This window comes from Sminthopsis crassicaudata, chromosome 1 (assembly GCF_048593235.1).
Source record: "Sminthopsis crassicaudata isolate SCR6 chromosome 1, ASM4859323v1, whole genome shotgun sequence".
In the NCBI taxonomy this organism is placed as follows: domain Eukaryota; kingdom Metazoa; phylum Chordata; class Mammalia; order Dasyuromorphia; family Dasyuridae; genus Sminthopsis; species Sminthopsis crassicaudata.
The window spans coordinates 606347565-606370053 of NC_133617.1; the positions used below are offsets into that span (position 1 = coordinate 606347565).

Here is a 22489-nt window from a genome sequence, read left to right on the forward strand (position 1 = left end):
TGTGACTGGAAGGATTTAGTGATATCCTTGAAAGTAATAGGGAATTTGGAGAAGAGAATGATTTCTGTTAGGATATACTAAGTTTGAGATATCTTTGAGACATCCTTTCCTGAGACATCTGAGGCAACTGGTTATTCAAAGGCTTAGGAAAAAAGACTGGGGTTAGATTTATAGATCTGGGAATCATCTGGATAATTGAATCCATAGGAACTGGTGAGATCAAGAAACAAGAAGACATTTAGAGAGAATAGTGTCTAGGACAGATTTGTGGAGAGAAACATTGAATTTGCTGAGCAAAACAGGAGTTGCTTTTGATAATGGTCACCTGAATCAGAATTGGGTTTGTTAGAATTGAATATAATGGACATTAAAGGAAGGGGTAGGTTGCCAAGTGATGATGGTAATAGGGGGAGTCCAGAAATGGCAGTGGAGAGTTAAAAATATATTCTAATTACCCCTCTCTGAGACATATGTTCTGAACATGGAAATCTATTTAGCTACCTGTTCAAACTGGGTCCTGAGGCAGGAAATAAGACATGGCATTGTGACTGAAATGCATGAGAATGTATTGAATGCATGAATGCATGGAAAATAATTTGAAATAAGACTGAAAAGAAAGGTGGAATCTTATTGTGGACTAAGTCAGATCTTTTGCAGAATATTTTAGACTAGAAGCACCTGAAGGCCCCCAAAGATTTTTTTTTTTTTTTTTTTTTGGATGAAAGACAGACATGCTGTGCAGAGGATTAGCAGTGTGGAAGATGGATGGTTTGGACTAAGGGAGAGACAGGAATGGAGGGGAGATAATTAGAAAGTTATTGAAATAGTAATAGGTTTAGAGAGCAGTAAAAAGGACTTGAAGGAAAGTAGAGGCTCTGAGAGTAAAGGCAGGTTCTTTTGTGGTTGTGGATATAGAGTTGACAAGAAGGCTGAGGATTGATGGGTGAGTGTGTGTGTGGCAGAAAAGTAAAGAACTATTCATTTGAAGGTTCAAATTTTATAGCAGTGGAGAATGAATGACAACTCTGTATAATAATACACATTTCATATTTAATGTTTATTAAATATTTAACATTTAATCACTCCTGTCACATTAGATAGAACACTTCATGTATATGGGCCTTGTTCCTTGTGTAGACAACGAAGGAACTGGACTAGATATTGTATCTGTTTATTCCCCTCTGTTCTGACAACTTCTTCAGGTACTCTATTATCATTTTGTTAAGTAAGCACTGTTTGTCAGACTCTCCACTAAAAATGTTTATTTTAGGAATGAGGAGACAATTTTTGGGGCATGAAAGAATATAAATTACTTTGATGTATTATGGTACAAGGGGGAGGGGAGATTGTTTAAACTGTTTGTTTACCTCTAAGTTACTCTTCACAGGCCTACTGGAAACATATTTTGAATTCTCAGTCTTTTATAACTTCTCTTTTTTCATTTTAAAAAGCAAAAGTTGTTGGAAAAATTACCCCTGCATATGCTTTGTAAATAAAAAGTTTTAATAAAAAAATTTAAAAATAAAAACAAAACAAGTTTCTCTTGAAAATTCATATTCTTTTGTTTCTGTCACATTATTTCTTAAGGGATATTTTTTTTTTCACCCTCTCGGTAAGCCTAGTAGAAAGATGTCCAGATTGGGTAAAAGGAGATAACTTGTTCATTTAAGCCACCTCTTTAAAGATCTTGTCATTCCTGTATATTGTGATGATGCTATTTCTTGTGCTTTAACTCCATTGTCCTGAAACCAACTTAACCACTCTCAGAATGTGTTCTGTTTATTACTAATTCTAGATTTAGACCCTTGGATATAAATAGTTATATGTCTGAAGATGAATTACTGTCAACTTCCACTATTCTGCTGCTGATGTAATAAGCTAAAGAGTACTTCATATGTGACCAGAGGAATTTTTGAAGTACCTGTGAGAAAGGTTAACTAATCCTTATATTGTACAATTTCCCTCACCTCTGCTTTAGGAATTTTGCCTTAAAAAACCAGCTACTGCATGTGATCTTTGCCTGGTTGGAATTGCAAGGAAGCTGTTGTTACCACATAGGGGTGAAAGGACTTAGTTAATGTAGCCTGTGGTCAGTTGCTTTAATATATTCTCTCAGGGAGGTGACATAAGAGATTGATTTTTGATTAAAAAAATAAATAGTCTGTAAATAAACAGAAGTTGTATCTTGGCCTATGCAGAATTGGGGAGAAGGCAGCAAAATTAACTTGTCCTTCCAGGTTGGCTTTTTTAAAGATGTATTTAAAATATATGCTGATTTATTTTAAGTGTCTGACAAACTGTTTTAAGACACTCAGGACTTTGGAAGGTACTTCTCAGTTAAAACCACAAAACGTAGGGAATAGTTTTTTTAGTAAACTCCACTTATACCCAGACTGGTTCTTTTCTGTCTTTTGTTACCACTTAAAAACAGAATAAAATCTAAGCACTTTTTATAGTATAACTGTACAGCCAAATAGATGATTTTGAAGCTAGTGGTGGGTGGATGTGAATGTTCTCTAAAAATTTAGTTTTTGGCCCTGACTTTTTCTCTCTGTGGCCTGAGAAATAATTTGACCTAAATGGTTTCACCTTTCCCCTCTTTGCAGATGATTCTTCAGTATATATAACTTCATTTCCAGCCTTTCATCTTATATCTTTTCTGTTTCCTTCTTGTGATGTTCATTTTCTTTTAAGAAAATTTTTATTGGTGACTTCTGTTGTCAGTGGAAAAAAGTGCAAAACAACTTGAGGCACAAAAACCGTGTCATAATTCAGAAACATAGCTTTCATTTTGTCACTTCCCTACCCTGAAAATAGTAGCAACATTAGAAATATGTACATTGTTTCTGAAATGGCACAAATTGAATTTAAAACTTCTTGTCCTGGGTCAAAGTTTTGCTGTAATTTGACTGTATCAATTGATCCAACTTTATTTCCCATAATCCTCTGTAGTCAGGTCAATCACTTTGCTGGTCCCCAGCACACCTGGTATGTTAGTTGGCAAAATATTACAGGAAGACGTACTATTTTCTCTCTTACCATTAAGTCCTACTGGAAATAGCTATGTGAAGATAAACGTTTTGAATGTGAGCACAGGTATTATACCTTAAAAAAATGTTGGTCATTAAAAATATTAAAATTGTTTGAAATTAAAAATGTTTGAAAATTTTATCAGACGGTAAGTGTGGTGAATTTTTGAATTTCTGATTATTTTCTATTTTATTTCTCTTTATTTTTTTTTAAAGACAAAAATATAATAGCCACATTGAAAATATTTGGGATTTTAATTATTACTACTTGAAAGTATTCATAACTTTTAGGTTTTATTAAGATTAAAAAGACCATGGATGGTAGACAGAAAGTTAACTCTGTGAATTCAAATTCTTTTTTATCCTGAGGCCTCAATAAAAGAGAATTTGTCATCAAAAAATTTTTTTCTTAATCATTGGAAATGCTCAGCCATAGCTTGGTGGTTTTGGGGAAGCCTTTTAATCTCTTAATAGATTTAATTATTATCATTTGGAAAAGTGTGTATGTTTGTGGATCCATAAATATATACTCGGAATTGAGATTTTTCATGAAGTTTCCATATCACCTCCTCATTGTTTCCTTTGTAGTAGAAATCCAATTCCAATTTGGATTTAAAAGATCTAATTGAAATATCCCTTTGGGAATATTTTTTGACAAAACCCATATGCACATTGAAAAGGAAATTCAGTTCATATATGTCTACCAAAATTAATAGACCTGGAAGTATAAGTGAGAGATAGAGGGAAGGAAAACCTTCTTTAAAATTCTCTCAAGGTAATGATTCCTTTTTAAAAAAACAAGCAGATAAAATTGCAATATGAATTTCTACCTTTTTGAGTATGAGGGCAGTAATCCATATTTTTGATCCTTAGTGAATAAAAGAGAAACAAGTTATAGGCAAATTTACTAGTAAGTTTTTTTTTCCCCTTTCTGTAAACTTTGAATGGGTTTCTTTACTTTTTAATCATTGATGACCTTGTTTGAAAAAGGGGGGAAAACCATTCCAGTTCAGAAAGAAACATAATTGGTGATTAATTGGAAGATTTTCATATGCTTCTCGAAGGAATTTGTAACACCTGTTTCCAAAGAAAGCAAGAAAAATATTACGTGCTTTTCCCCCCCCAAAGATGAACTTTGTCCAGCTGAATTGGACACCAAATAAAGAACTTTCATTATGTGCAGAATGAATGGCACTTTCGAAAAGCTGCCTAGGTAATATGTTATGGTATTAAAGAACTGAAAAATGTTTACTAAAAGTAACCCAGAATGTTTTAAAAAGCTAAATGAACAGGTTTTATGAATTAAATTTCATAAAAGTAAGCATGGATTTGGTGTCAGCCCCAAGTGTACATTTAAATAGATGTTGCCATTGCTTAGATATGCTATCGTGTATAAAAAACAATAAAAAAATCTTCCCAATAAACCCAAACATATCTATCTATTAATATAAAACCCTTGATTTCCTCATGTAAAACTAAATTGTCAGAATTATTTTTAAGATACTTTCTGGCTTAGAAATTTATTATTCCTTTATTATAAAGTCCTAGAAAATGAAACTCATTGGACAACTAGGTGATTGGGACTTAGTTGTCCTGATTTATGGGCCACTGTGCTTTCTTTATCCCTCCTTGTTCATTTTCAAAGATTCTATGAACCAATTCCAACAATCTCATCCCATGGTTCCCAAATCTATCTAGACCTATTCTTTCTCTGCATTCCACTCTCATCTCAGTTTCTTCAATAGTAAAATGAAGTTGGTCTGAATGTCTCCTGAAGGACCCTTCTAGCACTAGATCCATGATCCCACATCCTTATTATTTCCTACACTTGGCACATTAATGAAACAGTAGGAAGTATAGTGAAAGAACCTTACTTCAGTGCTTTTTGATTATGTTAATTCCTTAAAAAGCTTTATGGCAGCAAAATAAAGCCCCACTATGATGTCTTCATATCATTCTTATTTCTTTAGTCTTAGCCCTCAGTTTTTTAAGTCTTAATCACTTGTCTCTGTTTCCTGCCAGAGGAAAGCTGAGTTGTGTTTGAGATCACTATTTATTTATTTATTTATTTGCAAAGAAAAAAGTGAAGTTAGCCCAAGTAATATTCTTTTACATTTTGTCTAATTAAAAGGAACCACCCAGCTAGACTGATCTTCCTGTGTGGTTTTTTTTAATGAAAGAGAGTAAGGAGAGATTCTTAAATTCTTAAAATTATGGTAATTGAAGTAGAGGTAGTTGTTATTACTTTGTGTTTCATCCCCTACTATAAACTGGTGACCCTGATGGATAATTTATACTGTTGCTTTTTGTCTTAGAGTATACTTTGGAAAAAATTGAATTAAAAAAATGAACCTAGGTCTTTTTCATTCTTTCTCCTCTTCCCCTTCCTCTTCCCCTTTCTTTCCCCTTTCCTTTTCACCTTCAAGAATGTAAAAGCTGACTTGAAGGTTAACATTAAAAAATGGACCCAAAACAAATCCAAAAAAGCCCCCGAGATCATGGCAACTGCTCTCATCCCTTCCTGGAAAATAAAGGGAGAAGAAAAATAGAAGAATGGAAGAAATTTGAATTGGAATTTGGAATATTCTTGGGCTCAAAGATGATGATCGTATATGACAAGTGCAACATCAAATAAAAGGATGTTTGCTCTTTGGAAGAAAAAATATTACCTTGTCAATAAAGATTCATATGGTCAAAACTATAGTTGTTCCAGTTGTAATATATGGCTGAGAGAATTGGACTCTAAGGAAAGGAATACACTGTAGAATTAACACTTTCAAATAGTGGTGCTGGAGAAGACTTGAGTCCTTCCGATAGCAAGGTGCTCAAATCAGTCAATACTTTTTTTTTTTTTTTTTTTTTTTAATGATAACTTTTTATTTACAAGATTTATGCATGGGTAATTTTTCAGCATTGACGGTTGCAAAACCTTTTGTTGCAATTTTTCTCCTCTTTCCCCCCACTCCCTCCCCCAGATGGCAGGTAGACCAATACACGTTAAATATGTTAAAGTATATATTAAATGCAATATATGTATACATGTCCATACAGCTATTTTGCTGCACAAGAAGAATCAGACTTTGAAATAGTCCTAGTCACTATATAGACTAAATAGTCACTAGATTATTAAAGTTATTGACTATTTTGTCCTTTGAATCTAACCTATTCCACTGATCAAATAGTGTATTTCTTAGCCAATACCAAATGGTTTTGGTAACTGCTGCTTTATAATATAGTTTTAGATCTGGTACAGCTAGGTCACCTTCATTTGATTTTTTTTTTCATTAGTTTGCTTGAAATTGTTGACCTTTTGTTTTTCCATATGAACTTTGTTGTTATTTTTTCTAAGTCATTAAAATAATTTTTTTGGGAGTCTGATATAGTGCTAAATAAATAGATTAGTTTAGGTAGTATTATCATCTTTATTATATTTGCTCACCCTATCCAAGAGCATTTAATTTTTTTCTAATTGGTTAGATCTGACTTTATTTGTGTGGAAAGTGTTATGTAGTTTTGCTCATATAGTTCCTGATTTTCCCTTGACAGATTCCCAAATATTTTATATTTTTGGTAGTTACTTTAAATGGAGTTTCTCTTTGTAACTCTAACTATTGGATTTTGTTAGTGATATATAAGAATGCTGATGACTTATGTGGGTTTATTTTGTATCCTGCAACTTTGCTAAAGGTGTGGATTATTTCTAATAGCTTTTTAGTAAAATCTTTGGGGTTCTCTAAGTATATCATCATATCATCAGCAAAGAGTGATAATTTAGTTTCCTCATTACCTACTTTAATTCCTTTAGTCTCTTTCTCCACTCTTATTGCTGACGCTAGCATTTCTAATACAATATTGAATAGTAATGGTGATAGTGGGCAACCTTGTTTCACTCCTGATCTTATTGGGCATGGTTGCAGTTTATCCCCATTACATATGATGCTTATTGATAGTTTTAAATAGATGGTACAGATTATTTTAAGGAAAAGTCCATTTATTCTTATACTCTCAAGTGTTTTTAATAGGAATGGATGTTGGATTTTATCAAATGCTTTTTCTGCATCTGTTGAGATGATCATATGATTTTTGTTAATTTGGTTATTGATATGGTCAGTTATACTAATAGTTTTCCTAATGTTGAACCAGCCCTGCATTCCTGGTATAAATCCTACTTGGTCATGGTGTGTTATCCTGGGGATGATTTTTCTTTTTGCTGATATTTTATTTAAGATTTTAGCATCAATATTCATTAGGGAGCTTGGTCTATAATTTTCTTTTCTTTCAACCTGCCTGGTTTAGGTATCAGTATTATATGTCTGTGTCATAAAAGGAATTTGGTAGATCTCCTTCATTCCCTATTTTTAAAAATAGTTTATATAGCATTGGGGCTAATTATTCTCTGAATGTTTGGTAGAATTCACATGTAAATCCATCTGGTCCTGGGGATTTTTTTCTTAGGGAGTTGATTAATAGCTTGTTCTATTTCTTTTTCTGAAATGGGACTATTTAAGCAATTTATTTCCTCCTCTTTTAATCTGGGAAGCCTATATTTTTGGAGGTAGTCATCCATTTCACTTAGGTTATCAAATTTATGGGCATAAAGTTGGGCAAAGTAACTCATTATTGCTCTAATTTCCTCTTCATTGGTGAAAAGTTCTCCCTTTTCATTTTTAAGACCAACAATCAAATCAGTAAATACTTAAAGAAATTATTTTATACTATTCACTGGCAGGACAAATAATGAAGCTTAAGCTTAAATATTTTGGACACATAACAAAAAAGATAAGATCACTGGAAAAGACCCTGGTATTGGGAAGGATTGAAGGCAAAAGAAGAAGAGGATGTGATAGTGTTATAGAAGCACTGAACTTGAGCTTGAATCGATTTTGGGAGATAGTAGAAAATAAAAGCATTTGGTGGGGTATTGCGTTCTGTGAAGTCATGAAGAGTTGGACAGTAACTGAACACTACCACCACCACCATCACCACCACTATTACTATGGAATAAAATGGGCACTTTATGATGTATTACTTTCTCAAGTGAAAAATCCATCTTATGGAAAATGCTACTTTTTAACCAAAGAGAGGCTGAATGCAGATTGAAGCATACTATTTTGATCTTTTTTTTTTTTCCTTCTCCCCCTCTCCTTTTAGTTCTGATTTTTCTTTGCCAACAGGACTCATGGAAATATGTTAAAAAAAAATGAATGTGCATATAAAACCCATTCCTAAAGGACAAAGGTCAAAATCCCCAGATTCACTACCAATTCCTAAAATCTAGACCTAACCTTTGCTTGCCATCCAACAATATCTCTTGTTTCTACTATATAGTAAAAATCTTGGCTCCTTATGTTTGTGGAATGTGGTATATGTCCATACCCATTGTGCTTTTAGCTCACGCCATTCCCTAGATGTTGTATGTAGTCTTTTGTTTTGTAGATCTTTTTGTTCTGCCTATTCTACTTCTCTTTTATTATGGTCTAGCTTTATTCCAGCTTCTTCTTGACTATTTTAGCCTATGTTGGTCTCTTCTTTCTGTTTTATAAATGGTTTTTATCAGTCATTTCTGAACTTAGTCTCCCCCCTTCCCCCATTAAGATGTGTCTTGTCTTCCAAATGGGCACAGTCTTATCCCAGTAAATTTCTTTTGGAACATGGACCAAGTTGAAATATTAATTCATATTAAAGACTAGGTTCTGCAAAGTTACAAAACAACAAAAGCATAGTAACAAGCAGATATGTCCTAGATAATAGTATTGTGCCTAAAAGATATCTAGCTCCTTTAAAAAACATATATTTGTATTTCTGAATAGTCTTTATTTTTTATGTTGCCCTAATGTTTGATGTGTTCCTCCTCCTCCCAGAAAGTCACTCCATATAATACTTTTTTTTTGGGGGAAAGAAAAAAAGTCAACATGATTGATAATGTTGAAAAGGTCCCAAGACTGTGAGAACCAAATGTGGATGACAAAATAGCATTTTCACTCTTTCTTTGTTGTTTGCTTACATGTTGTTTTCTTTTCTCAGTTTTTTTCCTTCTTGTGCAACAAGATAACTTTATAAATAAGTATACATATATTGGATTTAACATATATTTTAACATAATTTAACATGTATTGGATTACCTGCCATCTGGGGAGAGATGGGGGAAGAAGGGGAAAATTTGGAACACAAGCTTTTGCAAGGGTCAATGTTGAAAAATTACCCTTGCATATGTTTTGTAAATAAAAAGCTTTAATAAGAAAAAAAGGAGGAAAAAAAATCACAAAATATACAGTTAACTCCTGTAGACCTCTGACCTCCATGAAGCTGAGGTATGTTGGGAAGTGTCTTTTTATATTTTTTCATTTAAATCCCAGTGACTCTTTATCAGTTTGTTATATACTTTGACTTTTTTGTTTCTTCCCTTCCCCATTCCCCTCTTACCTTGTTATTGCTGAATAGTTTTTTTTTTTTGGGGGGGGGGCTTATTTTACTTTGTATCTGCATATTAATCCTTCCATGATTCTCTGTATTCATTATATACATCATTTCTTTTTGTTTTTTTTAACAATAGTTTTTTTTACTTTTCAAAATACATGCAAATATAATTTTCAACATTGACCCTTGAAAAACCTTATGTTCCATATTTTTCTCCCTCCCTTTTCCCGATCCCTCCTTTAGATAGGAAATAATGCAGTATAGGGTAAACAATATACATCATTCTTGCTGCACATAAATATTATATTATATTCACATATGTACCATGATTTGTAATTTCCCAGTAAATGGGCATCTACTTTGTTTCTAATTTTTGCCTACTATAAAAAGTGCTAATATAAACGTTTTGGAATGTATGGGAACTTTTTTTTTTTAATTAATGGATTCTTTGGAGCATAACATCAGTAATGGATTCTCTGATTCAAGTAGTATAGATATTTTAACTTCTCTGTTTGCATAATTCCAAGTTGCTTTCCAAAATGGTTGTACAGTTCCACCAACAATGTAGTAATAGCAATTATGTTGTAATGTTTCACAATTTCACCAACAATGTAGTAAGTACAACTCTTCCAACATTGACTGTTTCTCTTTTTTTTTTGTCATTTTCCTGAATTTTCGAGGTGTGAGGTGTGAAACCTCAATTGTTTTGCTCTGCATTTTTGTGATTTGAAGCATTTTCAAAAAATGTGGTTATTAATACTTGAATGTTTTGCTTTTGAGATTTGTTCATATACACACACATATACATATGTATATATAATTTGACCATTTATGTACTAACAGGATGGCAATGAGTCATGTGCATGAAAATCTATTGTCTGTATATCTTGAATACTAAACACTTTTTGGAAATTTGATAGATTTCTCCCCTTCCTCCATTTGATCACTTTTCTTCTTATCCTAGATGCATCAATGTTGCTTCTGCAAAATCTTTTCAGTTTCAAGTTTCCTCTTCTGCTATAAACACAGTATTATGTTCCTTTAGCCTTTTTTTTTTTTTTTTTTTAAAGGTGACCCTGTTCTCACTGGCTCTCTTTGTCTCACTCTTGATCCCTTCTTTTCATTGGATAATCCCCTTCTTTTTCCAACTCATAAACTGGTCTTGTTCCTTAGATTATAAATTTCTTTTGGTGTGTGTGTGCCCCCTTTACAAAAAGATTTCTCGCACTCTCTACATTCTATATTCTCTCTTCCTATTTACTCTAGATCCTCATTCTCTGAAACCTATATTTATTTGGTCTTTTTTCTTTTCTCTATTCTCCTTGAAGTCATAGCTTACAAGGTATCTATTCTAAACTCTTCCTTGTAGGTCATTTCCCAGAGCTTTCCCTTTTCCATTAGGCTTCACTTAAAAAACAGTAACAATTATTAGCAGGTATTAGAAAAAGCATTGCCTGAGGTAGGACCCCTCTCCTACCATGTACAGGATTATGCTACTCACCACTGATTTATGGCCATCTTTTGTTGACATTTTTTCCCTCTACATTTGCCTGGAAATCTGTTTCTATGCTCTCCTATTACTCCTGGTGTCAGTTGCTCCCAGGATTCCAACTCTGACAATCTCCCTTCATTGATCAGTGGAATCCCCTCCCACTTCCAAAGTTAGGCCTTCTCTCCTTCCTTTCCCCAGGTTGCCCCCTACCCTGAAGCCTTTTCCTTGAGCCTAGAGATTACTTTCTCCTCATTGCTAGCTCTTGATTTGACTACATCCCTTTTCTGTCCCCCTGCTCCTCTCCTCTTCCTTTTATATAGCCTCCCATGTAATTCTACAAAAGAAACATTCATCTGTAGGTAGGCTGGGACCAATTTCTATCCATAATACCCCCTCTCTGCCTTTTTACTGTTATCTCTGCCATATTTCTGCTTTCACCCTCTGGCTCCTTATATACATTTAGAAAGAAGTCTAATTCTTTCTAGTCACTCTGCTGTTATTCCTGCCCTTGTCTGCTGTATTTATTCATTTCTTTTGAATTTTTCTTATTTGGGGTATTGGAGAGGACTTTTGTGCATTATGGTTAAGCTCATATTTGCATGACATCACTTGGACTATATGCTGCGTCCTTTTGTTTGCTTTTTGGAACACATTATTCCATTCCTTTCTTTTTCTAATAGGTACAAAAATAATCTTGGGTTAGTCAAATGTCTGTTCTTTTACAGTTGAAGATCCCTCGAAGTCAATTAGAATTTGTTTCCAAATTAATTTAATAAATTTAACCACTATGCTGTCTTTATTTCATTTTTAAAATTTTTACTTTGAGACAAACTGTGAATTCTTTTCAATTGGAATTTTATTTATTTATTGGAATTATTATTTTTTGCTTCTGTTCTTCTAGATTGTCCTTCACTTCTGCATATTTGCTTTCCATTCTATTCTCTTGGTTCTTTAGTGAGGCTTTTGCCACTGCAAATTCAAGATTTTCTATTCTGTTGTGTTTTTTTTTTTGTTTTTTACTGTGTGGGACATAAAATGAAAATTTCATTTTTCTTGTAAGTTGTTCAGAAATAGCAGGTTGTAGTTCTGTGTTCTCACATTCTAGAATATATTCTCATCAATTTTTGGATCATTTCCCTTTATTTCTCAGTATTCATTCATATATCCTTGAACTTGTTTCCTACATCTGGGAACCATATTTCCTTCTGTTTGTTACTATTCTTTTGTTGGTCTGTTTATATTCAAGGTCATAGTTTTCTTTTGATCTTTGGTACTTTCAGTCATTTCTATCTCCATACCCACCCTTTTTCCTTATCAGTCACTTCCTAACTCCCTCACCTCTGATTGTAGTTTTCTCAGGGGCTGAATTCTCAAAAGTGTCTCAGCCTCCTCCCAAGTTTGTGATTCATCCATTCAGGTCTACACTCCAAAGGATTTTTGAATGGTCAGAACTGGCCCCAGCTGGATACTGTGCTCTTTCCCTCAGTCTTGGTGGAGTACTACATGTTTCTCAACCCCTCTTCTTCCCTCTGCCCCTACACTTCCTTGGCACTGGCAGTTCAGAGCTTTGCAGTACTGTCGCTTCTGGGCTGCTGATCCTGGTAGGCTTTTGCTCTTGAGGGGCTGTGATCAGTATGGCTGTCAAGGTTATGTTGTTGTGCAATGGCACTGAAAAAAGGGAGGGTGTGTTACTATGCTCTTAATGATCATAGAGTGGGAAGTAGGGAAAGAGTACTGAGTAATCTCAGGGGCAGTGAGCATCAGTTCTTGTTTTTTTTTTTTTTTTTTATTCTTCTGCATTCTGGATATCCTGGACCATGGTGACAGCTAAAGTCGCTTTTTATTTTTTGGTGTATAATTTCTCTTTTGAAGAGATTCCAGAAATTTTAGGGAATTGGGGAAAATATTTAATTCTTTATCTTGTTTCTCATGCTACCCAGAAGTCAAAATATTCTCATTTTTATTCTCACAGTAGACGTGGGAGATGAATACTGTAATTATCCTGTTGAGGAAACTGAGGCACAAATGTAGCAACTTGCCCAGAGTTGCAAAGCTATTAAGTAGTTGAGGTTGAATTTTGTTTTGGGACTCTAGGTTCAGTATTATCCACTCTGTCACCGGCTGCCTTGAATAGTTAGTGGAATCTTGATATTTGTTGAATTGTTGAATTTTTTTCCTATTTAAAAATATGCCTGTAGTATTGGGCTAATAGTTGATAGTCATTCCAAAAGATAAATTAACTTAGGAAAAACAAGTTGCTTTGAGTAGTTTCTTTAAAATTATTTTGTATTATTCTGAACTTAAACATTTTTAAAAAAGGCAATTCCACATGCACAGCAGAATACTTTGAAAACTATCCTATTTGTTACATTCTCCTTAACGTCTTTTCTCTCCTATACAAGTATTATTTTCCTACTCTTCTGAAAAGAGACATGGGTGATTGGTCACTGCTTTGATCAGAGTTTTTAAATCTTTGAAAGCTATTTTTAATTTATAATGTTCTTGTATGAATAGTTCTTCTGGTTCTGTTCACTTAATACTCCCCAAAACTCTGATATTATGTGTGTTTAAAATATCATCCATCTAAAGATCCTCATTGTTTTCTTTTCTTTACTTAAAGTGTATTCACATTCCTTTATGCTTCATTATGAGCTTTGCTCTTTTGATGCTTCTTCCCTCCTCCCCTTCAACTTAAAAACATTTTTTCCCTCTCCTAGCAAGTATTCCTTGCCAGATACTTATGTTAGCTGTTCCTCCTCAGGGAGCTTATTACTTTCTTTTGGAGAAACAAATATACAAAGCAAATATGAGGTGATTTTAGAGGAAGATGCTATCAGTTGAAATTCGGGAGGGTTTTCTGTAGAAGGTAATATGCTCGAGGTGAGCTCTAAAAAAGAGAGCAGGAATTCTGGAAGGGTTAGGTTGATGGAAGGATAGATAGTTCATTCTAGGCATAGAGCATCAAATAAAGTACAAAAGACTTTGACGACATTAGAAATTAACTAAACTTTTTCTGTACCAATTCTCCTCTCTCTTGCAGTAGGCTTACTTTATGACTGGACCTTAAGTATGTGAGAATTTAAGAGAATTTGTTCCTGTGAAATTGAATTGGGAGGGCAAGGATGCTATTGAGGAAGGCATGCTGTGGACTGCTGACCAGAGAATGCTGCCCTTGGGTATTGTGGGCTGTTAACCTTTTCTTAGAAAAGGGCAAAAGAGCTGAAATTTGCTTTCCAAAAAATATTTACCTCTTCCTGATGAAGTGTGCCTTTGAAGAGAATTGAATTTAACTATGTGTGTTTTTTCCCTTCCCCCACAGCTGCCTTGCCCTTGATTGTTCTAAACTTGGCCAAAATAAAGCCATATCAGAGAGGCTTTTTCTGTAGTGACAACAGCATCAAGTATCCGTACCATGACAGTACCGTTCCATCCCCGCTTCTCTACGCAGTGGGGTTCACTCTGCCTATTTCCTCTGTAAGTAACTAACTCTATAGGTAGTGGTGGGGATGATGATCATGATGATAATGATGATGATGATGATGATGATGATTGATGATGATGATGATGATGTGATTGTGGTGGTGGAGGAGGAGGTATGGAATTGGGATGGGGTCTAAGTCTATAGTAGAGCAGTTGATTAAGGAGAATACTTATTTCACAGACTTATCCACTTATCCCTTTGTGGAAGAGGAATTTCTAGATATATAGTTGAATCTCTTAACAGCCAACTAAGAATTCCCCCCCCCCCCCCCCCAGGCTGGGGTTAAGTGACTTGCCCAGGGTCACACAGCTAAGAAGTGTTAAGTGTCTGAGACCATATTTGAACTCAGGTCCTCCTGAATTCAAGGCTGGTGCTCTATCCACTGCGCCACCTAGCCGCCCCCAACTAAGAATTTATAGAATATTAGAGCTAGAAAGGAACTTTCAAGATCATCTCATCCAAATTCCTTCTCTGAAAGATAAGGGAATGGAGGTCTGATGAATACAGACATACTAAATTTAACATATCTTAGTTGGGGAGTCTTGAGACTATAATTGTTTATTTTTGATGTGATTTCTTTAAACATAAATATTAGAAAAAATCCAATAACAATACAACTCATTGAACCAGAGTTGTGGTCAAACAAGATTAAAATATACTTGGGAAATATTTGGCAAAATAAATAAAAATCAGAAGAACAAATAGAATGTTAATTTGTAGTTTCTAAGTTTCTATGATTCTATTTTTGCCTCTGACACTTGTCCTAAAAATCCGTTAGTTCGTTGGAATTGAGAAAAAAATGCTTTTAATTTGAGAATGCATGTAACATCCCAATCTATTCAGTAGATAGAATGTAAATACACTGTCCTGTAGGCCTTACCTGTCTAGTTTGCAGAAAAGTTTTATTTTTGATCTTGTTAAGTAACTAGAACTTGTCCTTTTTTTAGAAAATTAAAAAAAATTAGCTTTTTATTTTTAGAATGTATGCATAATTTTCAACATTCATCCTTACAAAACCTTGTGTACCAAATTCTTTCTCCTTCCCTTCTGTAACCCCTCCCCTAGACAGCAAGTAATCCAATATATGTTAAATATGTGTAATTCTTCTATATATATTTCCATAATTATGCTGCACAAGAAAAATCAGATTAGAAAGGAAAAAGAAAGAAAGAAAACAAAAAGCCAGCAAACAACAAAGAAGGTGAAAGTACTATGTGGTGACCCACATTCAGTTCCCATGGTCATCTCTTTGGGTGCAAATGGCTCTCTTCAATACAAGTTTATTGGAATTGGCTTGAATCACCTAATGGTTGAAAAGAGCCACATCCACGAGAGTTTATCATCACATATTCTTGCTGTTGCTGTGTACAATGTTCACTTCACTTAGCATCAGTTCATGTAAGTCTCTTCAGGCCTCTCTGAAATCATCCTGTTGATTGTTTCTTATAGAATGATAATATTTCATAACATTCATCTACCATCTTATTCAGCCATTTTCCAACTGATGGGCATCTACTTAATTTCTAATTCCTTACCACTACAAAAAGGGCTGCTATAAACATTTTTAACATGTGGATCCTTTTTCCTTTTTTTATGATCTCTTTTACAGGCCCAGTAGAGACACATTGGAATCAAAGGTTATGCACGGTTTGATGGATATATATATATAATATATATATATATATATATATATATATATATATATATATATATATATATATATATATATATAGTTCCAAATTGTTCTCCAAAAGGTTGTGGATCAGGTCATCATTCCTTCAGCAATGTATTAGTGTCCCAGTTTTCCCACATCCTTTCCAACCATTGCTATCTTGCTGAGCTCTTAGCCAGTCTGAGAGAGATATGCTTTGGTACTTCAGAGTTGACTTAATTTGCATTTTTCTAATCAGTAGTGATTTAAGAGTATTTTTATGACTTGTTCTTCTTTTAACGAAGGATTGCCACCATATTCCTGCACTTACTTATGAGAAGATTGAACTAAGAATCATTGTCTTCTCTTTTTTCATGCATATATTATCTACAGACTGTTATTTGAAGATATCTTCATTGATATCTTTTAGCTTAATCTTACAAATGAAAATTATCTCTGTGCTATAGATGCTTTTGCATAAAGCATCTTTGTAACAAAAATTATCTAAAGACTAAAAGTGTAAATATTATAAAAGATAGACAAACTTTTAATTTCCCAGGATGTGGTTACAATATCTTATTATTTGTCTCCCATATTTGCCTCATTAACCTGGTAGATGTTTAATAAATATTAACTGGTTGTTTTGAACTTTTATTTTATATATATATATATATAATTAATTAATTAAAAGATATTAGGTATTTCTCCTTCCTTCCAAAGCTTGTTCTCTGAAGTTTTCTCAGCTCCTTCTTATGCTAATATAAAACAACATATTACTTTAATGGAAACCTTTGATATATGATTGCTTCCTTTATTATATTCTTTTGAGATTTTGGAGTCAAAATTCATACTTTGTGGATTGTTTTAAGAAAAAGAAATCAGTGTCAGCAGTGAATTTCCTAAGCCTAACTTGGAAAATATTTTCTGATTAGTTTGTTTTAAAAGATGTCTTAATCTTTAGCTTGATTGTTGTATTTATTTATTGGATAGGGCTCAGTACACTTATTTTGCTTGGACACTGATTTTATTTTGAGATCTAGCAAATGCATGTTGGTGCTAAGAATTTTGTATGCTAAATAGTTGATAATTCACATTTCAAAGAATATGTTTCCTATTCTTGGGTATTTACACAATTCTCTTATTCTTGCTTCTTTGGAGAAAATTCTTCCAAAATTTATTATCCTTTTCAAATGCTAAGAGAAAAAATAATAGAAGTTATCATTTAGATCTGGGGTGGAGGTCTAGTCTGTAAGATCCCTGAAATAACTTGCTAAGGCTACAGCGTGCAATAAGCTGAAAGCTAAGTACACCCACCTCCCATTGCTTGAATTCTGTTAGTTGATAATTTTGTATGGCCTATGAATGATGCTATAAATATCCAAATGGCCATTGGCAGAAAAAAAGATTCCCCACTCCTGATTTAGACATTTATGTATCTAGAAATTATTTTGAATACATTTGGAGTATAATGTATGGGAAAATACATCACTATTGATTCATACATTACACATATCAAAGAAGGAAAGTGTGGGCTTATAAAAATTTTTGATTTTTGAATAAATATTAAAAGAATTATTCTTTATATTGTTTATAAAACATGTATCAGTTTCGACTTCTCATATTAGAGAGCAGCACATCTCTAAACTAATGGTTGTAATGGAAAGTGGTTAAGAATGTGACGATATCTAGGGGAGCAGGTAGTGGGAAAGGGGGAAAAATTGGAACACAAGGTTTTTCAAGGGTCAGTGTTGAAAAACTATCCTTGCATATGTTTGAAAATTAAAAAAAAACTTCAATAAAAATGATTTGTTATAAAAAATAATATGATGACAGAAAAGAGGGTTGTCTATTTTCTTATGCTGTAAATTTTAAAGTTCATTGCTATAAAAATTTATTCTATATAGGGATCTTCAAGCAAATGTTGCTTAGAGCAATTCTCGAAATTGAATTGTCAAGATTAATGATTTGCTATTATCGGCATCCTTTAAAAACCGGATTAGTTCAGCAACTTTTAAAGAGTGAAAATTCAATTAAAATTATCTATTTTTAAAGAATTAAACTGCACACATAAATGTATCTTATTGTATTAGAACTTTGGATGGATATAGTTTAAATATTTTGATAACATTTAAAAGCAGATTTATAAAGAAGCAAAAGTCATTCATTGATAAAACATTGCTGATAATCAAAATTGTAACTCATCTAGTTTTACATGAGCTATTTTTGCTGATTTCTGCTGATTTTCCCTTTTGCTATGGTTTTTTCAACTGACTCATTGGGAAAATATGTGCTCATGAAATCAACTGTTTAAAAGGAGTCTTTAGTGTTAAACAAGTTATTAGTATTAGGGCATGTTATAGAATGTCTCTGATGATGTTAGCTAGTTACACCCTATGGCAAATAAGGCGTGCCTCACTGGAAACAAGATGATTTGGTTGTCTCATTTGCTAAATTCTGCCTCAGTAAACCAGTGGCCTTCATGTGTTGTCTTTCCTCTTGCTTTTTCTCGACAACACTACAAGGTTTGAAAAATAGTTTTTTGTGCTCTTTGAATAAAAACTCATCAGATGTGTCTTGGAATATATATATATAAAAAAAACCCTCAAAACAAAACAAAACAACCCCAACTTTGGGCATTTTGCATTTTATTATCACTTTCATCTCACAACTTCAGCATTTTAAGTTATTATATTATTTATTATAGCTGAGAAAAGCTGTGAGTGAGGCTCATTAAAACTCTCTAGGGTCATACCAGTAAGTGAGATAGAAGACTCATCTTCTAACTTCAACCAGTTCTTTTCTATATAACAGTGCTTCCCATCCAATAACTAACTGGAACCTATAATGACATGAATAACATTTTATGAAGCCTAATAAGATCAGCATATTATAATTTTCTTAAAAAAAAAAAAAAAGATCCCTTTTCTATTCCCACAGAAGTTTTGAGAATTTCGCAATATATTGGCTCTGTAATATTCCTTCTCTGTCTTGACCAAATGGTGAATTTGGTCGCCTTAGTTTGATTTAAGAATTTTCCATTGTCAATTGACATAACTTAAAAGTGAAAATGAAGTATAGGGGAGGAAGGATATTTTTCTCATCATCTTTAGTGGTATTTTGAAAATGAGCGAAGGAGGCTGTATATATTAAGGAAACCGTGTTTAATCTTCCCGCAGTGTTGCTCTTCTTGAAGGTTGTTTGCTACTAAAAAACATATTAGAAGTGTCTTCTGCGAAAATAATGAAACTTTTTGTTATATAAAATCACTGAAAATTGCTGCAAGATGAGTATTTACTTGGCCAAGTGAATACAAGCATAATTAGTTCCATGGAATGGTATTACTTGACTAAGTGGAGCAAGTATATAATTGCCCCATCATCCTTATATTTATTTTCATTGTCATTTTGTCTTCCCAGGGAAAGTATGCAGAATTGTGGGAGTGGGGGGAGGTGAAGGAATTAATCTAATTCATAGTAGATTAACTTTTAATTTGCAAATAATTTGATGAAACTTTAAATCCTGAAAATATAAATGCTTTTTATTAATAAATTATTTTCTTTTGGTGAGTCATGTTTATTGTAGTCATTTGTAATTAGAAAAAAATGTAATTTGATTTTCATAGGACTTATAATTAAGTTCTGTGATTAGCAATATTTATGTGGGTGTACACTGATGCCCCCTATAGAGGAACATTACTATCCAATTTTTGTTCGTAATGTTACTTAAGTTTTCCTGGCTGCCTAAATGAGAAGATTTAAGGGTTAATTTACAAGTAATTTTTTGATGGTACAGATTTCTACTAAGATTTAGTATTGGCCTTTAGAAGTTAAACTTTTTTTATTAAGTTAAACATTTTTAAAAGATAAATTGGTGTTTTATAATATTGAGCTTGTTGTTTTAGTGTAAAGACACATTTCAATTAGGAACCTGAAATAAGAATAGGGAAAAAAAAAATTATCCTCCAGAGTTAAGGTAAATTCACTTCTAAAAAATGTTCATAAAAATGCCATCTTAGAACTTCTGTGCAGAGTAAACCATTTATGAAAGGAGTATAGAGTTAGAAATTCAAATTCCTCTGCCCCTCATGATAAAACAAAATGAGAATTAAATGATGCAGGCACCTCAAAGTGTTCAATTACTGTCCAGTAAATTTTGATTACTACCTTATTCAATAATTGGGAGTGTGAGTAAGGCCAAAATAGCCTCCTGGGAGGGGCAATGTGTAATCTCCTCAGCTGTCCTTTGGAGCCACAAATAGCTTCTCTCACCAGCCAGTTTACAGGAAAATCATTTGATGTTCTATTGTAGCAAAATTTCTCAGGCCTGCCTTTTTCTGCTTGTTTTGTTGCTGTTTGCCTTTTTTCCCCCCTAGGATTTTCCTCTTAAATACATTAAATGACATTACATTTAAGTCTTTGTATGAAGGTGTAGAGACCTATTGGAAGTAGAGAGCTGTTGGTCTGAAAAGAACATATTTATAGTATATTTTTCACTGACTTAAGAAAGAAACTGATTTAAGGTCAAGATTCTATAGTAACAAGGCAGAAGACAGGTGATTATTTTTTGGGGGATTGAAATTTGCCTTTTGATGTCTAATTATCTGTTCCTCACCAAAAACAAGTCAGCACAAAATGTAAATATTGTTTAGATTGATGCCAATTTTCATGAGTGGGGTGCCAAATGACTGATACTATCTCTAGAGGTAAGGATAAGATTAAAGGAGAGACAGTATAGAAGCTTCCTTCATACTTATTTCCTTTCTGTTTGTCTGACTGAAAGGCTGAAATACATAAGATTTAGTCATTTAATCTCACTGGAAATTACTTTTAATCAGATTGCTTTACTGGATAACACCCTTACTGAGAGAGTGGGACTTTTGTTTGTGGGGGAAAAGTGAGAGATAATTTTGGAACAAAGCATGCTTAAGAGGATGGTAGAGTTCATGTAGTACTCTGGGTATCATGAAGATAATAAGGAGACGAGTGAAGAAGAATATCAAAAGTGAGAGTCCAGGGACCTAGCCTTGGTGGCTGCTATTTAACATCATTAAAAATACTATGTTGTGTTTTTATCTACATTTTCAGTCCCTGGTTTGGAGCTTTGGTGTCATAAATGGGGGAATATCTGGGTGAGTGCATGTGTCTTGGGAGGGGGGGTCGTGGTGGTACTGACAGCATTATTTTTTCTCTTTGAACTTGCTTCTTGTTAGAGGTTTTGGGAATTGGTATGGAATAATGTTAAATCCATCATTGCATTTGGGAATTGGAAGACCTGTGTTCCCATTGTGCTTCTGCCACTTACTAGTTAGGTTTCTTTTTTTTGTCACCTTCCTGGAAACAGAAAGGGTGGTCTGGGGGGGGTCTGGGTAGCTGTGGCTGGAGCTGACTTTTTAGATGATCAACTCAGCTACTAATCTTTTGCATAAGTAACTGATTGTTGCATTCTAAATACTGAGAACAAAAGGTGTGAAATTTCCTGAGCTGAACTAGTATTACACATGACCTTGTACTCCTTACTTAAACAACAGATACACATTTTCCTGTTGCAAAATGGCACAAAGGCATGGCTGAAAATGTAACTCCTCACTCTGGGAAAGGGTCTCTATTCTTTATATAGCACTTACTTTTTGGGTAATCTGGTTTGAACAAAGGCTTTATTTCCAAACCCAACACAGTTTTCCAGTACTCAGTAATTTTCTCCCCACATCCATGTATATCTATTATATACTTTCTTAAGCCTACTATCACATTTATTTCAATCTTTAAAATTGATATCAGAAGTTGTTTTCCCTTTATGCTTATTATTAATCTTCTAATATTCAACTAAGGGTTTCTGTAATATTTATTTTCTGGGTCATCATTACTAAATTGTTTTCTAGGTTATGGATTCATATTTGTAGAGGTACCTTGTCCAGTGTTACTGACACCATGAATCTTTCAGAGACTCAGTTTTGGAAAAATGGGGATAATATGATATTTAAAAATTGAAGGAATGTGTCAGCAAAAATATTAGAAGCCATTATTTATTTTTGTCCTCTTCAACTTTTTCAGTGTTTATCTTAACTGACTACTATAAGGTATTACTCATAGTGGAATTTGTGGTTTATTATAAATAATAACTAATGTAATTATAATACCTTATTTAAAGATTATATTGCTTCAGTTCTTAAATGTTGTAAACTCCTATGTGCTAGGCACTGTCAATACAAAGAAAGGTAGGAAACTATTCCATGCTCTCAAGAAGCTTATAGATAAATGGGATGACATCATGCAAACTGTGTACAAATAAGATGTATGATTTGAGTCAATCTGTACAAGAAGGCATTAAGACTAAGGGGAATCAGAAGAGTCTTTAGAAAGTGGGATATTATCTGAGATTCAAAAGATAACCAAGGACACAAGAAGGTAGAATATTCCAAG

General features: G+C 33.5%; 1 protein-coding gene across 2 annotated transcripts in view; it reads left to right on the plus strand.

Annotated features, from left to right (window-relative positions):
- The window catches only part of PLPP1 (phospholipid phosphatase 1), a 113651-nt gene that overhangs the window by 26022 nt on the left and 65140 nt on the right, over positions 1-22489 (plus strand). The window contains exon 2 of one of the 2 annotated variants that reach the window (XM_074282504.1): positions 14258-14412. The exons of the other annotated variant lie outside the window; for it this stretch is intronic. Within the exon in view, the coding sequence (XP_074138605.1) occupies positions 14258-14412 (155 nt within the window). The remainder of the gene's footprint in view (positions 1-14257; positions 14413-22489) is intronic. 2 annotated transcript variants of the gene reach the window in all.